We start from the raw sequence: 17,977 nt of genomic DNA, 5'->3' as shown, positions 1-17,977 counted from the left end.
AAAAAGTTCTGTAGAAGCACTGCACTAGCAATTACTATCAGTACAATCTTTCTAATAAGATATAGTTTATGCAATAAATCATATTTACATTTTCAATATAATAAAGATACAGCAGTTGGCACACAGTGTCTTTGCAAGTTCCCAAATTGTGAGATAAATTTTTAAATTTTAACAGTATGGTTAAACCCTCACTGCAGTTAGCAGATTAAAAAAATCCTTAATTTCACTTCCTTACTTATTTTGATATTTGCAATTGTATGTCTCTGGACAAGAGTCAGATAAACCGCTAAAGAGGGATTGCAAGCAGGAAGCAGAAATCAGAAGATGCATCAATGCAAAGGTTTTTCAGCAGCTTGAGATAATTCCTGGCACTGGCTTCCCCAGGGGGAAGAACCAGGAAGAACCCGGAGGGAGACAAAGACCCCCAGGGGGCCGTGCAGGAACCCCCACCTGCCCCACACCTGCCCTCTGGTGTCCACTGTACTAGTGCAGGAGGAACGCTGTCTGCTCGACAAGATCGGAGTGGAGATCCCGTAGCATGATTCATGCAAGCGGACTTTATAAACTGCAATGTGCTAAACATAAATTTATTCCATTTTATTTGTAGCACACTTGATTATTAGTAGGGAATCACACGCATGATATATGGATACTAAGAGGAAAAACGTTACTGGAGGATTCTTAACTCACTGCTATGACATGTAACATTTAGGACTCCGTATGGAGAAAAACTTTCATCTATACAAAATCAAAAATTTACCAATAATATAATGAGTTTTCTGGGGCTGCTTTTTGGTGAAGCCACATTATAACATGGAATTTCTAAGACAATGAGAAGGAGAAATGACCTATTTAAGGATTTCTTCCAGATCAATAAGCACCATAATCACAATTATTATTGAAATTCAAAGCTCTAATAACCATTTGCAAAAGAAAAAGTGCTTTTAACTCACAATTTTGGAATTAGCAATCTATCATCAAGACAATAACTGCACAGTCTACAAAGATGTTCTCCAATTTTGTTTTTCTTCATCTTGTAAGTACAGTATTTGACTGTTAAAATCTCCTACAAAGTACCAGACTTCAAGGGAACAAATCTATAGTTGTCTAAAAGAAAAGAGTATTCAAACCTGTATGGAAAAAAATATGTCTTGAAGGAAAATACCTCACGGCCTAGTGGCCTGTTTGTCATTATCAATTGCTTTTATAATATCAACTTCTATTCGAAAACTAGAAGCTTAGAAAACTGCAATGCATATAAAGATAGGGACCGTGAGAACAGAAAGCCACGGCGAATCAGTGTGTGTGTGTCTCTCTTTCTACTACATATGCATGAACACACACACACACACACACAGACACACACACCACACGTGCACAAACCACACACACATGCATGCACACGCACACATACACACGCACACAAGCACCCCATACATGTGCACACACATTCCCTTTCTCTCTCCCCTTATTGTGCCCCTTCCTGGGCCAACCTGGCAAACACACAGCAAGGCTGCCCACCTCTCCCAAGGGCCACCCAACATTGAAAGCCTTGCAAACAGCCTTCTCCTGAAATCCAGGGCCAAATGGCTTAGCAAATATCCACAGTGCATGGTATGCCTCCTTGTAATCTTTTTATTTGAGTCTAAATTTACTTTATAGACCCATGTTCAAAAAAGAACAGAACCCCATACTGTGTTTCAACTATCAACCAATTTCCTTCTTTATTATACTCTTCTAGAATAAAATCAGCAGTTTGTTCTCATTCTTGTTTTGCTTGAAATATAATAAACTCTGTTGGAGAAATGAGTCTTCTAATATATCACATACAAATGCTAATAAAAACTCATATATATATGTAAATATATATATATATATATGGAGGGCGGTTTCCATGTGAGAAGAATCAAACAAAACTGTGCTCAACATAGCATCCTCCTCATTGAAAGATTCCATTCCTGTTTCAGTAGTGCCTCTGGGGTATCAACACAAGCATCAGTTATCACAATATGTTATAAACAAGGTAACAGTTGATAGAGATTCCTAATGAATCGTCACGTGAAATAGCATTTAACACACAGACTTACACATGTTTACTCACAGCCTTGTTACAGGAGGAGAGGTTGCAGATGAATCCATGTCTACACTGAATATGGCTTTGAAGCCTCCTTCAGGTGCTTGACTTCCCTCTCCATGATAAAATCAAGCTGGGGCCCCAGGAGCATTAAGCCACATCTGGTAATCCACAGAATTTCTGAAGTGCACCCGTATATAAGCTCCCTGTTTCCCAGATTGGCTGTTATGATGGCTAGAATGGCAGATCTCTCTTGCTTTGTAATAAGGTAATGATCCAGGTTCTCACAGTTAAGTTAGATTATCCACCCCAATGTTCTTTATTGGTTATGCAAACTTCTTGATCCTAATAGCTACCAACGAAGCCAACCTACACTGTTGCTAAGGTTGCAGACAATCCCATGGTTTTTGGGCAGCCCAAAGCCTCGGCTGGGAGATGGTTAGCCAAGTTGCTTGCTCCCAGTTGTGACTGTAATTGTGTCTTGTGCTTTGAGCAACCAAGGAGGAGTGCTCAGTAGACGTTTTTCATGATGACCTTTACATTGTGGAGAAAGTCTGATTTTAATCCAAAGGAACTGTTGGATTCTCAGGCAACACACGACACTGAGAATCCACTTCCTCCCCTGCATCAGAAGCTTGGGAAGGACTGACTAGGGAGCACCCAGCAAATCTCAGCTGGGATGTGGGCTTCTGAAGGGGCTGTCACCTAGGAGACATAGCTGACATGTACTGTCCAGGTGTGTTTTTGGTGTAGAGGGATGAGTCTCTTAAGGGAGAAGCTGGTTGAGATTGTTACCTCTACTTTGGGCCAACCCATAAAAGGAAAAGCAAATCTGCATGGTCTGCAGGGAAGAAGTGGGTCAGCTTATAGAATGGACTACCACCGTCAGTGCTTTCTCTACCTTAAACTAGGATGCCCGAGAGGGATGACAATTGATACAGCTACTGGTTGTCCACTGTTTCCAACATTTTTACGTGAGATAGTCTCCCATATAAAGAGCTGCCTGTTGAGAACTTGATTCACTTATGCAGATGGGTGAAAAGGATAAAGTAGACCCCCAACCTCGCTCTTCTCGGTAGCCCATGGTGGCTCAGAATATCATGGTGAAAGCAAAAAGAGCAACTCAGTCTTAGAGGCACACGAATTTCATGCAGAAAAGTGTGGTTGTGTCGATAAGGAACAGTTGGTGTGCTCATACAATCAGCTAGAAGGTATCCTTCTGTTGCTCATTGCACATATAGGCAGTTTGATTGCTTTTGCTCCTAAAGGGGAAAAATCTGTATCTACAAATGAATGCCTCTTTTCTCATAGATTCAATTCACTCAAATTCAACAGTTTTATGATTGAATAAATGAGTAAGAAGATTTAACTTATCCCTTTAAAAAAAATAAATGTGCTTAGTACATAGAGCAAAAGGAAAATGAGAAAGAGTGGATCTTTGAAGAAAGAAGGCATTTTTACTTCCTATAGCTAAAGTAATTAAAATTACCTGTAAGTTCTTTTTTGGCATGACATTATTACATTATAACGTAAGAAAGAGAGACAGAGAGAGGAATACTTAACTTCTCCAAATGTTGATTTACAAAAAACAAAAGCAAAAAGAGTCACTAAAATACTTAATGGCCCCAAATGTCACAAACATTATGAAAATCTAAGTACCGATAAGCCCATACCAGTATTATAAAAGTAAAGGAACCCACTGAATTTTATCTTCCATAGGGGAATCATTTGTTTGGATCTAGGAGAATAACTATTATTCACATCTATCAATCCCAAGCACTATGGTATTTAAATTTAAAAATTTAATTTAATAAAAAATTTAAACGTGTTTAAATTATAGGTGTGTAATGTGACCGCCAATGGGATCATGTAGTCATTTTTCTGATATCCATCAAATTTTCCAATATCTAAAGAACTGATAAAGATCTTCATGCTGCCCTTCGTTTTTCAATCTTTGACTTAGAAATAGGGTACACGAGCTCGATTTTATTCAACACGGCTCTTCACCTTCCATTTCTCAAGTTCTGTATAAGTCATTTAACTTCTGGACAGCTACAACCACAGTAACATTTTTGACCTTTATATGGACATAAATAAATGACAAGGCTTAAGAATAAGGGGTACGACATAGACATCACTGAGAATGACAAGAATTATCTGCATGACTTATGCATCTTCTTATGAGTTATTAATTATAAGCTTAACTTATAAATCTCAAGTAGGACCTAGGAATTTTGATGTGACATACAAGTCAGAACTGTGTCATTTTGCCCATTTATAAATTTTATAAGATGACAAACACTGATGAACTATCTAACTGTCTTCCCTGTCAGAGATGATACCGTTGGAACACCTCAAATTCATGTTCCCAATCTTTTTATTTAATTTACTTTTACAGCTCTCATTTATAGGAAATTACTTGCCTACAGTAAAAAATATATTGCTTAGGAATTATTTATTTATTTATTTTTAACTTGGATAAACAGAGTTAGGCATCAAGTAAATAAAACATTTGCTCAGCCAACCAGATGTTCGGCTGATATGAGAATTCACCAAATAAAATGTTTAAAGGCCACACAGACAACAACAATGATCAAAGCTTGCAGGGACTAAAGGAAACTTTTGAAGCCAATGCCTTGCTACTCTGCAAGGGGCCATCACTATGACACTTGAGGGGACTCTCCCTCCATGTGAACAATGACAAAATGTTTGCAGATTCTGACACTGCAAGATAAAGGAAAGCGGATCTATGGATATTTCACAAATTGTATGAAATTTAATTCTAAATATTTAAAATTTAAATTTTAAAAATAATATTTTGCCAGCTAACTGCAACAATTTATGACCTCTTGTCTAGATAATCCCTATTTAGACTCGTGTGTGTGTGTGTGTGTGTGTGTGTGTGTTTATTTTAGACCATTCTTTTTGGATTTAAGTAATTGATAGCTTTAGAATTGTGTAGATACAGCCTTAATAACCCTACCTGGAAAATATCAAGAGAAATAAAACAAAAAAAAAAATTGACCTATAGAGGTTAGAGTTATGTAAGATAAAATGTAGTTTCAAAACTATACCAAAGTATAGTTCCAAAACCTCCACGTAAATTCATGGGAATTTGTATTTGATTTTTGGAGGTCACTAAGGAAACAAAAATTAAATTTTGAATACTGTATTAAAAATATTCAAAGTGGAGAAGACTTTTTGAAAGTTCTTGAAATCAACTGAGATAAATCACTTAATTGGCAGCTTATGGAAGAAATGTGATTATGTATATTTTTCTTATTGACTCATACATTAAGATCATGCCAATTGAACAATGGAGGGCACCATATAATAACGAAGTTTAAAATTATGATCATGAATGAAATGTTCATACTTCAACAAAATATACTTCAATAGAAATAGGGAAAGGGTAGAAATCAGATGTATAAAAATAGGAAAGAGAAGCATGGAATTCATAGTAAATACTGTTTAAGTTTTCAATTCAGCTATACAGACAGATAAAGGGGGCATAACAAAGGGAAGGTGTGTCGAGGTGAAATGCACATCTCTCTCTCTCAGACACCTGCAAAAGCCTTCTCACCAGGAAAGGGGAGGGAAAACCCCAACACACACACACACACACACACACACACACACACACACACTCATACTCTTTTCTGTGCCCAGAAATGCCTCCATTCCATGACCTTCCCTTACCCTACTGCTTAGATAAGACTCAGGAGCACCTTTGTTTGCCTATGACCTGACGAGACATAAATCTCGTTCTTTGTCTCAGAAATGGTTAGCTGAACTGCGTGTTCCCACTGATGGGTCAGAACAAAACGCATGCTAACCCAACACTGGTCTCCCCCTCCACCTGGTCCCAGTCCCTTGGCGCCCCCAGCCTGAGCCAGCAGCCAGTGCCCCCGTGAGCAAGTCGGCCTCCAGGTAAGACCTTCTCTGGCCCACCACCCATCATGGCCTCTCCAGCTTCCCCATACCCAGTGCCTGTAGGCTTGTCCCTCATCTGTAGAGAGGAAAACACCTTTTCCCTAACCCTGGAGACCTGTGCTTGTCTTGTGGTTAGAGTATTGTACTTTCTATTGAAATAGACCTCTTCTCCCAGGGCAATAAATAATCCTTTCAGATAATGTGTCTCCTTACTAAGTCCGAAGTTGTTTTTCATTTAATTGTAGATACCAGGGCTGCTGATGACTTGGCCTCTGAAGTAGGGAGAATCAATGTGGTAAGACTTTAAAGAGTCTGACGGTTTTCTAGGAGAAAGATGAGGGTGGTTAGGAGGAAGTGTGTGATATTGACTGAGGGATCTGCCAGGACCCCAGAGATATTGCAGAGCTGGGGCAAGGACAATGGTGGAGGTAATGTCGGCAGCAGAGGGGGCAAGGAGTCGAGACCAGCACCAGGTTTATAGCTGAAGCAACTGGCTAAAATGTGCACTGTTTACTCAGAGAATTGGGGAAGACTGGAAGATGAGCTGACCTGGAAAAGAAAATCATGTGCTCAGTGTTGCACACAGGGTTTGAGTGCCGGAGTGATGCCTGGGGTAGGTGCTGCTGCGGGACAGACATCCGGTTCCGGGACTCGCGGAACTTGACTCGGTGAGATTAGCGGCAGGGCTGTCTACTACTCATCGCTGCTGCCATCTTTGAATCCAGGAGTGTTGAGGATGCTCGGGGGAAGTGAATGATGAAAATAGGGGGTCCAACTGAGAATGGGAGGTTGTGAATCCAAAAGCAAAGAAGGAAGCAGCCCGTGGGCCAGTGGAATCAGCCAAAGAGATGGTGTTGTCCCTCAGAGCAGGGGAGTGGGACACTGAACCAGCAGTGGGGACGGCACGCAACACCACCAAGGAACACAGGACGTGGTGCGTGCATGTGGGATTTAGCAACATGGAGGGCTGCTGGAGTGGAGGACGGTGTGGGCACGATGGTGGGTCAAAGGCTAAATAAGAACGGGAAAGACAAGGCAGGAAGAGACATAGAAAGGGAGGAAGCTGGTGTGCATAATGCCTCAAAAAGTATCTACCAGAAAGTGGAAGCTGAAGAAAGACAGGAGTCAAAGTTACGTTAAAAATTATATGTAAATAGACGTGTGTGGGCCTGTGTGTGCACCTGCATGTGTGTGCACCTCTGTGTGTGCACCCATATGTGTGTGCACCTGTGTGTGAACCTTTGTGTGTGCATGCACCTATGTATGTGTGTGCACCTGTGTGTCTGTGTGCACCTGTGTGTGTGTGCACCACTGTGTGTGTCTGTGTGTGCATCTGTGTGTGCCTGAGTGCACCTTTGTGTGTGCATGCACCTATGTATGTGTGTGCACCTGTGTGTCTTTGTGTGCACCTGTGTGTGTGCCCGTGTGTGCACCTGTGTGTGCATGCGCCTATGTATGTGTGTGCACCCGTGTGTCTCTGTGTGCACCTCTGTATGTGCCTGTGTGCGCACCTTTGTGTGTGCATGCACCTATGTATGTGTGTGCACCTGTGTGTCTCTGTGTGCACCTGTGTGTGTGCATCTGTGTGTGTACACCTGTGTGTCTCTGTGTGCACTTGTGTGTGTGCCCGTGTGTGTACTTGTGCGTCTCTGTGTGCACCTGTGTGTGTGCACCTTTGTGTGTGCCTGCACCCATGTATGTGTGTGCACCTCTGTGTGTGCCTGTGTTTGCGCCTCTGTATGTGTGTGCACCTGCGTGTCTCTGTGTGCACCTGTGTGTGTGTGCACCTGTGTGCGCACCTTTGTGTGTGCCTGTGTGTGCACTTTTGTGTGTACATGCACCTATGTATGTGTGTGCACCTCTGTGTGTGCACCTGTGTCTCTGTGTGCACCTGTGTGTGTGTGTGTGTGTGTGTGTGTGTGTGTGTGTGTGTGTGTATCTGTGCGCATCTCTCAAGCAGGAGGTGACATTTTCCTGAGAGGGATGGGGAGGAGGTGGACCTGGAAGAAATGAAGGACACACTGTACACAGAGAATTCGGCCACACCTCCTGTTGTATTCTTCACTGGTCCAGGCTTTATTCCCCTCTCTTTTTGTCTCCTACCTGGATTTTATATTTTAAGAGACCCCAAATTTGGAAATCTAAATATATATTTTATATTTAAGTAAGAACTTAAGTGACAACATCTAAAACTTCAACATAAAATACCATCTCCTTTCACTAAGAAAATATTAAAGCCCTTAATTTCAAAAATAGTCTATGAAATTAAAGAAAGCAAGGATTTAATCATGTTAAAAATAAGAGAGAAAAGCCCTATTGTTGACATTCTCAGCTTCATTTGATTTAATGATATTCAAGAAAGGCCAAATTATTGGGTACGAGAGGAAAATTTTGAACTTTTTCTTATGTCAGAAATGGTTTGATAATGCTGGGTTCAAACTTGTCTTAAAGTCTAATATTTAGATGGTTTAAAAAAAGGTGAAGTTCATGCACTGGATTGTTTTTCTGACGTAATTCGAAATGACTTGAATAATACCTTTAGACATTATTGTGAGCTGAGACAAGGTCCAGGGCAGGAGAGACGCTCCAGGCCCACGGCCACTGTGAGCCGACTCCCCATCCCACAGTCCAGAAGGGACACGACGGACCCGTGGCTCAGAGGACAGTGACAAGCGGTAAGGGGTGTGATGCTGAGCCGGTGGCTCAGGAGTGTGGTGTCGGCCACGGGAAGGGGTGACCGCTGGGCAGGCGTGAGCGTGAGGCTGAGATGACAGACTGGCGGACCGTGGTCCTTGTTCGTGCCTCTGCTTGCGCACACGGACAGCATGGGCTCTGTGACGAGTCGGAGAACCAGTGGGTCCAGCCGCACAGTTTCCACCAATGAGGGAGGTTTATATTTCAATACAGTCTAAGGGGAAGAGGTACGTCTGGATTTCTGTTGATTCCTTACCTTGGTAAGCTAGTTTAAACCCTTGCCGGTTCTGGGAATGGTCGCTGTAGAAGCGGATGAGCGTTTCGTGTGTTGTGCTGAGCAGGGCGGAAGGGGGGTCCGAGCCACTGAACTGCCCAATCATAGGGCTCGTGTGGTAGGGTCCATTTTGAATTTCAAGGTAGTCGTGATTAGCTTCGGTAGAAAAATTCAGAAACTGAATATGTGCACCTAGGGAAAAACATGCAAAATTAATGAAAGTGAGTATCAAAATGTGTAAGATCAATGTTTATCAGAAGGGATGAAAACTGTATTAGTCTCCCCACACAAGATTCTCGAGGAAGCAGAACAGCTGGGTCGTTGTGGCAGAGATCACACAGTTCCGGTTGCAAGGGACCTTGGTTCAACTGCACCTGTGCCATGCCACCCACTGGCGCCGGGACCTTTGTTCAAGTGACTAATGTCCCTAAAGTCAGCTTCTTGGTCAAATGTGATCACCAGCCTTGTATCACAGAAAACATGCATACAATACTTAGAACAATGACTGGCAATCCCGTCCGGCAACGGTTTTGTCCAGCTCTGTTACATTATTACAGCCATAAACACAAGGTTGTAATTCTGTGTCTAGTCATTCATGAGCTCACTTACAACTTTATCAAGAAAGAAGCCAAAATGTGTCTAAAAAAAAGTGCCATAGCCTTTCAAAGTGGCTTTTAAATGGATAGTCATCCCACCGCACAAGAGATTTGTTAATTTAGCAAGCGATTGTTTCAACTGTGTCATGCACGCAAAGCAAATTATGGATGTTTGCAAGAAAACCGATCCAAAAAACCTACTGTAATTTACACACTTCAATCCAATAGCCTGGCACGGTTCACATACCAAAAGACTGTCCAAATGACCAATGTCACTGGTATCAGATTCATCTTAGAGGATAATTGAGAGGAATTTAGAAGAAATTCCTCTCAATAACTTAGAGGAATATCAAATTTAGAGGAAATCAAAATCAGAATCATTTAGTTATTTGTTACAACCTTGCTGTAACAAATTGTGGCATTTTTGAAGATTTATTTGACTACTGTGACTGAAATATTTTAAGTCACTTAAATAGTTTACAGAGGACTCCAAAGGCATTCACTTTTACATAAATCCATGCAGTTAACTTAGGTTTGTAAAGCGTAAACTGAGAATTCCAATAGCCATGACGGATTATTCTCCTAAGCCATGATAGAAAGTCTTTACTATGTGTTATTCTTCTGCTCTTGATCAGTGAGAGGAGCTTTATTTTTACTTCTCATTATTTTTAACACTTTTATTTTTACTTTTCCATACATATGACACATGCTTGCTAGATTTGGAAAACTAAAGATAATGCTTACATGGGTTGCCTTCCTTAAGTCTACATGTGGAGAAAAATGAATGCAAACCTATCCACTTAGGTATTGATAGGAAATACAGTTCTCACAAGCAGAATTCAGTGAAAAAGGAACAAGAAAAGTTCAAGTAAGGCAGGAAAGAGAAACACACGCCCTCAGGACATTTAACATCACCCCAGAAAAATGATTTTATTGCTGATGGAGAGAACTTCGGGAGGGGGCACCGAAGAGTAAGTGATCGCCCTTTCTGTTCGGGCAGGAGTGTGAGGCCAACCACTGTGCTGGGGCTCCACGTTACCGACCGACATTTTTCTCGCAACTACCCAGCAAAGTCCTTACTAGTATTATATTTGACAGGTGAGCAAGCAAAGGCTCCAGGGTATTCGGCGTTATGTCCAGTGCAGCACCGGGCAAGCAGACTTAGATTTACACCCAAGTCTGGCTGACAAAGCACTCACTTTCCTGGTTTAGCAAACGTGCTGGACAAGAGCTAACAATCTCAGGATGCCGGAAATACTTCAGCTCTTATTGGAGAAGATTGTTGGTACTAAACCTGTTCAACTTTGACTGTGAGGGGGAGAAAGGAAAGAACAGAATGTGGGAAACCTTAGGGGGTGCCCAGCTGGCTCAGCTGGAAGAGTGTGCAACTCTTGATCTCAGAGTCATGAGTTCAAGCCCTACCTTGGGTGTAGAGATGACTGAAAAAAATTAAACTTAAAAAATAATAAAAGAACATGGGAAACTTGAGGAAGGGGTCAAGGAAGCGAGAAGTGGGAGAAAAACCTGGTCTGAGGGAAAACAGAATTATGGCAATTATGATTTTAAGAGAAAAATTATCATTTTAAGCATGATAAAGTATTCAGCCACATATCAAACCTCCTAATCCACATCAGGAAATGGAACAGAATAGAGCCCAGTGCTAATCTGGTTTAAAATGGAATTATTCAGCTATCTGAATTTCAGTGACTTGTGTCCAGTTTGACATCATGAAGCCAAAATGAAGGGATTGATATAAGCATAACTTAGCTATCCTTTTATTATCTCACAAAATGCTGAAAAAATGTGTTATTACAAGAAAATCAATCTGCACTTCCATTTGGTGGAATTTACACAGCACATTATCGTTGTGCTCATCTGATTATCATTCACACTGAAAATTAAGTGTCAGTAAAAGTCACCTGTACAAAGCATTTTTGACATTGGATTTGACAAAACTTTAAATAGTAATGTGACCATGACTTCTGAGTTAAACCCTCGTTTTTTAGTTGATAGACCCTGTGAATATGAATGCTCTATTTAGCATCTTCTGTGCATAATGAACTCCTGACAAAGGAGTTCACAGTTTTAGAACTGAGTGAATATTCTGAAGCATTCTTTATAGCTTCCCTACATATGCCCTAGATGGCCAAAGACATGGTCATTTTGGACAGCATGGCATTCAAAGTTGGTACAGTGGTTTTTAAATACAAAAAGCAATGATAAAGCAAAAACAAACAAACAAAAATGGTTGCATTTCTGCTGACTGTGACTAGAAAATTCGAGAAAACAGAGACAGACATTCTGTGTTGATTAGGCTTGTGCCAAAGCAACACAAAACAACAACCCAAATCTGTGAAAAGGAAAGAAAATGGTATAAACACCATCAGAGAATTTGGTGTAGGAACTAAAAGCAGCGAACAGCGAAATAACACCTGCTCTGTATCAGGCATTGACATTATTTCAAAACAGCCCTATGAGAATCATGCCATATGATATTTAATTAATTAATTAATCTATTTATTTATTATTTTTAAAGATTTTATTTATTTATTAGAGACAGAGCACATGTGAGAGAGAGCAACAGAGAGAGAGAGAGAGAGAGAGAGAGAGAGAGCGCAGGAGCAAGGGCAGAGGGAGAGGGAGAAGCAGACTCCCTGCTGAATGGGGACCTGGACATGGGGCTCGATGCCAGGACCCTGGGATCATAACATGAGCTGAAGGCAGATGCTTCACCAACTGAGCCACCCAGGTGCCCCAGTGATATTTAATTTAAAGATAAGGAAATGAGGTTCAAAAACATTGTGATAACTTGTGCAAATTCATAGCACTGGTGACCGATAGCGCTAAGCTTTCTACTCAACCCAGAGCCCCCAGACAGGAGCACGCAGGACACTTGCTGTCCACCCGTCTGCTCCAAACCCCTCCATCACTTGGAAAGCCTAGTTCTCTCCCTGAGATGGGACGCAAGAAATAGTTGTCACTGGAACGAGTAACTAGCAATGCGAGACAAAGGTAGTTTCCACATATTGCCAAAGCCACTTTCATTTAGCCTGTTTAATTAAACTATTGACTAATCAGATTATTTGACTAAGCTGGTAGCTGCTTAACTAATGGATCGGATAATCTATCAAGCAGTCCCATGCAATCCAGTTGTATGGAAAGATTCAAAACACCCTGATAAAATCCTCCATGAACGAAAGACCTCAAAAAAGGCAATGATGCCATGTTCATAAGTGTATTATTCAGGAAGCTGGAGGAACTGAACTCATCTGTGTTTACCAGTACAGTAGTCACTAATGCCCCGAGCAACCAAAACCTACACCTGAAGATCAAGAACACAGGAATGCATGTGCAGATTCCCGAGGTAGCATTTGAAGAAATGAGGAAACTGTAAAAATATTGAAATGGAATTTATTTTTAAGAAAACTCTGGATCCCCTTTCCCTGTCTGGCCAGCAGTGCTGAGACAGAGCATGGCGACCAGCCACAGGAATTTCATTGTAACAACTTGACCCCCACCACTGATTCTTGGACACAGCCAAAGCTGAGAACCACTGGGCTAAGCAATCATTTTCCTTGGTGTTTAGTGTTTCAAGGTTAAGTACATATTCGAAATCATCTGATCTTTTCTTTGTGTCTTATATAAGCAAGTTCCCCACGGTGCCCATTTCTTGATGAACTTTCCAGAGATACTACAACATACACTGTTTAAAATGGTTTCCCAAACCTCAGATACAGAAAGGGTTGTTAGGAGACCCCCCCCCATAGATGCACACCACACACACACACACACGCACACACACACACACACGGGCAGGAGATCTAGGACAGGTACAGATGGTGAGCAGTGATGGCAATGTGCCCAATGAGTATGTTCACTGGGAAGAGCCAGGTAACTCTATAGCACTTGTTAATGTAAAATACCCATCACATAATGCCTTGAAGGAGGAAATCCCTTCCACCTTGCTTACCAAGATCATCCTAACAGCTAAAATTTTCCAGGTAAAACATCTGCTGTGACATCTGTAGAATCATATCTTCCCAATCTCCCTACCTATCCCACTGGGAAAACAGAAGCCCTGTCCTGGGTGGTGATTACAGGAGATATTCCAGAATCACCCCAAGATTTGGTGCTAATAGGATATAATATGGGAGATGGGGGGGATTATCATTAAAGGTGATAATAGTCATCTTTGCTATTCTCCTGTTTGTTCGTTTGTTTTTTATAAGAAACCTCTGGAGTGTTTAACTTAAACTTCTAGGTTCCTGGGTTTCAAGCCCAAACTTACTTTCTCAAAATTTCCCGGGGAGTGATCTGATGTTTGCCTATGACTTGGGTGAGCCTGGGATGAACCTACGGCCAAGATAAGGTTGAGGGAAAGGGAAGCCGCAGGGAGAACAGTAGTGCTGGAGGTACAGAGAGGGAATGAAATAGAAGAATCCACTGCAGAATAGACTGAGTAAAGGAGAAGAAGAAAAGTTATGAATTTGAATTCCAATGGAGTCTGTGATACCTTCAGATGCCCCAGATGAAAAAACATCACATGCAGCTGAAAATGGGGGCTCAAATGTGTGCATCCGAGGGCAAAACGAGAGGTGGTGTTTTGAGCCGTGTTATTACAAGGGAGAAGAGGCAGACATAAAAGAAGAAAAAAAAAAAAATGAAGAAATAGACCAGGAATAGATAAAATTAATTTACTTAAGAGTTTCAAAAATCTCATATGGGGTTGAAAGCTAGGCTTTTAAGTTTTCTCAACATCAGCAAAATATTCTGTAATTTTTTTAAACCTCAGAAAGCTTTTTTAGCAGGTAGGGAAAAATCCCAAATATTCACCATGTTGAGGAACCTACCACCACTTACATGTTTTCTCCCTAAATTTGTAACTTGATATTTAGAAGGATGTTTATAGATTATAAAATTTATCACAGGCAAACCCGCTGAATTACATCAAATCTGTAACATTACAGTTGATTCTTGAACACGGGCTTAAACAGTATGGGTCCATCTGTATGCAGATTTTTTACTGTACAGAACTATAAGTGTATTTTCTCTTCCTTAAGATTTTCTTGTTAACATTTTCTTTTCTCTAGCTCAGTTTATTGTAAGAATACAGTATATAATAAAAATATACAACATATGTGTTCATCAACTGTTCATGTTATTGATAAAGCTTCTGATCAACACTAGACTATTATTAATTAAGTTTTTGTGGGATCAAAAGTCATGCTTGGATCTTCGACTATGCAGGGGTCAGCACACCAAGGACCAAGTTGTTCATGGGTCAACTGTATTTTGAAGCATAACTACATCTTTTCTAAAAAACTAGAGATAGTGATACTATTTTGTACGTATTTAGGATTTAAGACATAAAGGTTTTTTTTTGCCTTTTCTTCAAGATGCTTTCAAAACCCAATACTATGCAGTATCAAATATTTAAAGACTTAAATTATTTTAATTATAACATTTCATAAATCTTTTTTCTCATTTTGGCATTTCCTCAAATAAATATTTTGTTTGAGTTCATAGATCATGACCATAAGACAACTTGACTGATTTTTCCCCCTGAATTATTATCTTTCATATTGCTTTATTCATGAGCAACATACGGAGAAATGCCAGACAATAACCTTCTCAATCATAGAATGGTCAAATTGGAAAAACAAGCTAATGAAATATTTATATCCATTCATGAATAATATATTTCTCATGAGATTTGAAAGGAAAGTGGGAAATACTTGGAATAATAATAAAAAAACCAGCTGACTTCTTTGTTTTCTGTTATTGCTGTTTACACCGCCAAGCCCTGTGCTGAACTCCTCCTGAATCATTTTAGTTAGTCCTCACCATAACCCTATGTGGCTCTTTTGGTTTTTAAGATGAGAAAAGCACATTTCCCATTTCAATAGACCATACCCTACCAGAGTCAGTGCTGGAGCGGGCCTGCGTTTCTCTGAATCTCTGCTTTTAACTACCTTGGTCATTTGTCTAATAAGCCTGTGATCCTCAAGGGCCGTAAGTTGCTGTTGGAAAATGGTGGGTCACATGCATGTCCAATCCAACCCACCGCCTGATTCAACCATTGTATCAACCACATCCATATTTTCAGATCCCCATGGAAAGGAAACAGACCGCACCTGTGACAATAGCTGAGCTAATGTTGGTTAAACACAGGGCAGATCAAACAACTACTTCCCTGATGCTCATAGAGTTGATGATCGAAAAACAAAACTACACTAAAAAACCTGGAAGAAGTAGAGAGCCTCTGTAATCTTTTTGTGCTCTCTCCCCTTCCTGTTCCCAATTGCCCTCTGGCTGGTCCCTTAAAGACCCTAATGGGACCTCCTGTGAGGTCTCCCCAGTGGGGGTGCCCTTCCACACTCCCCTGATTCCCTGGTGTAACACTCGGTGTCTGTGTACAGCATGTCCATGCTTGCACACCTGACCAACGCCCGCCAGGCCCTCCTGCCCACGATTCCTCTTGGTTGCTCTCTGCTGAGCAAGTGGACCCTTTCTCTCCATTCTGCACTCCTCCTGATGCTGCTACTCTGGGCACAGGTTCTTAAGGCAAAGCTTTGAAAACTTAATAAGCAATATGATCTTCTAGGGCAGCGATTTCCACTTGGGCTTAAGTTCATTCATCATTCAACTAACATTTCACTTAGTAGTTAAGTTCTCAATTACTATATCCTAGGACACCAAGTGAGGACCTAATTTGGTACACCTACCTGTTGTGTGCTTTGGAGAATATCACAAAACCCAAATTAATGAACTCAAATATGAAGGAAATCATGATGCAGACAAGGAGAGGCATGAAAGGAAATAAAAATTTCACAAAGACGATGAATTTCCGGAAAAGGCCATAATGAGATTTTAGTGTCCATAACAATTTAAATTATGAATTATTTAAGGTAGATAACCTGAAAGTCTCTAACTAAATATTATAAAAATCCATTTTCATGAACCTAAATCAATGCAATATATAATTACAAAAATTTATAGAACAGTTCTAAAATGTGTCATAACCTGAAAAAGCCTTAAAAATCATTCCAAAGAAACAACCATTATTACATTCCAGAAATTGATTATAAAATGTGGTATTATAAATAGATGGATAATTGAATTAGGGATGCTACATTTTATACTTCATGTGCCTACTCTATCATCATCCATCTAATTTAATTTGCCTTGAAAAGAGCTGCATGGCTGAATTGATTTTTAAATAACTTTCTGTTCTTGAAGTTATTCTGCCAAAGCTTTATTTAAATTTCTAAGCCACTTTCAATTAAAGACACTTACGTCAACAGAAGAAGACGCATTTTTTATTCAGCGGGAATCTTTCCAAGATAGAAATTAAAAAGTTGAATTTTTAGGAATTAAAAAAAACAAACTTTCACTTACCATAGCCAATGGGCAACTCGATCTTCCAGGTGCAGTCTAGGTTGTTGGGGTAAGCGCCTGGAAAACCTGGGCTCAAGATCACGCCCCCCATGCTGCTCAGCGTCCCTCCGCAGGTTGCTGTGAAGTGGACAAGCGTGGTTAGTGCTGGGGGCCATTGCTTTCTAGCAAAGGGATTTACTTCCTGCTGCTCTAATTGATGCAATGACTGGTTATATTTATGGGTCTGGTTCTCCCTCTCCCAGGTCAACTACTTAAGAACAAAGACTGTTTTCAAAATGTATCTACTTCCGGTGCACAGAGACTCAGGAAAGGTTCCTCAGTTTAATGCATGTTCATCAGGCATCCCCATGACTTTCAGGTTATGGGTGGCTATTTATTGAGTGGTAGTATTAGCTACTATTTATTCATTGGCAACCATGTGCTACCTATCAGGCTGAGTAAACACACAGCATGACTTAATTCTCATAAAACCCTAAAAATGTTGGTGCTATTGTTACCCATTTTATAGATTAGGAAACCAAGCCTGAAGAGATGAAGCAGTTTGCCTAAACAACACAACTAGAATATTATACCAGCTCCATCTGGCTCCAGGACCAACCTTTTAAGCAGGATACATTACCTTTGGAATTCTGTTCTGTTTTGGAGTGCAGCTCAGCAAAACCACCTTCTCCCTGGGGAAACCTTACACTCATCATCATGACCAGGCGTGAACTAAGCCTCCGCAGCTGGCCTGACCTGGGTTACTCACATTTTATGCCTACTGTAGCCGAGGTTTGACTCTAAAGAAACAACTGATTTTATAAAACACTTGTCAAATAATATATGTTGAAGCAGATGAAATTGTGACCTTTAACCATTTGTGACCTATTAAAATGGCAATTTCTTATATTTCAAAGTAATAATGCAAATGGTGTCACATCTTTGCAGGAAGTCACATTAAAAGGCTTTCTTGCTATTCTAACAATGTTCTTATTACGCAAACTAGGTATCGGCAGGAACCTCTTTCAG

At 40.6% G+C, this 17,977-nt stretch overlaps 1 protein-coding gene across 2 annotated transcripts in view; it reads right to left on the bottom strand.

Annotated features, from left to right (window-relative positions):
* The window catches only part of CSMD1 (CUB and Sushi multiple domains 1), a 2,028,797-nt gene that overhangs the window by 164,599 nt on the left and 1,846,221 nt on the right, over positions 1–17,977 (bottom strand). For both annotated transcript variants that reach the window (XM_027598604.2, XM_027598603.2), the window contains 2 exons: positions 16,970–17,086; positions 8,958–9,167 (listed from right to left, as the gene is read on the bottom strand). In XM_027598604.2, the coding sequence (XP_027454405.2) occupies positions 8,958–9,167; positions 16,970–17,086 (327 nt within the window). The remainder of the gene's footprint in view (positions 1–8,957; positions 9,168–16,969; positions 17,087–17,977) is intronic.

This window comes from Zalophus californianus, chromosome 2, assembly GCF_009762305.2.
Source record: "Zalophus californianus isolate mZalCal1 chromosome 2, mZalCal1.pri.v2, whole genome shotgun sequence".
Classification (NCBI taxonomy): Eukaryota; Metazoa; Chordata; class Mammalia; order Carnivora; family Otariidae; genus Zalophus; species Zalophus californianus.
This window is presented reverse-complemented; position numbering and strand designations above follow the sequence as displayed.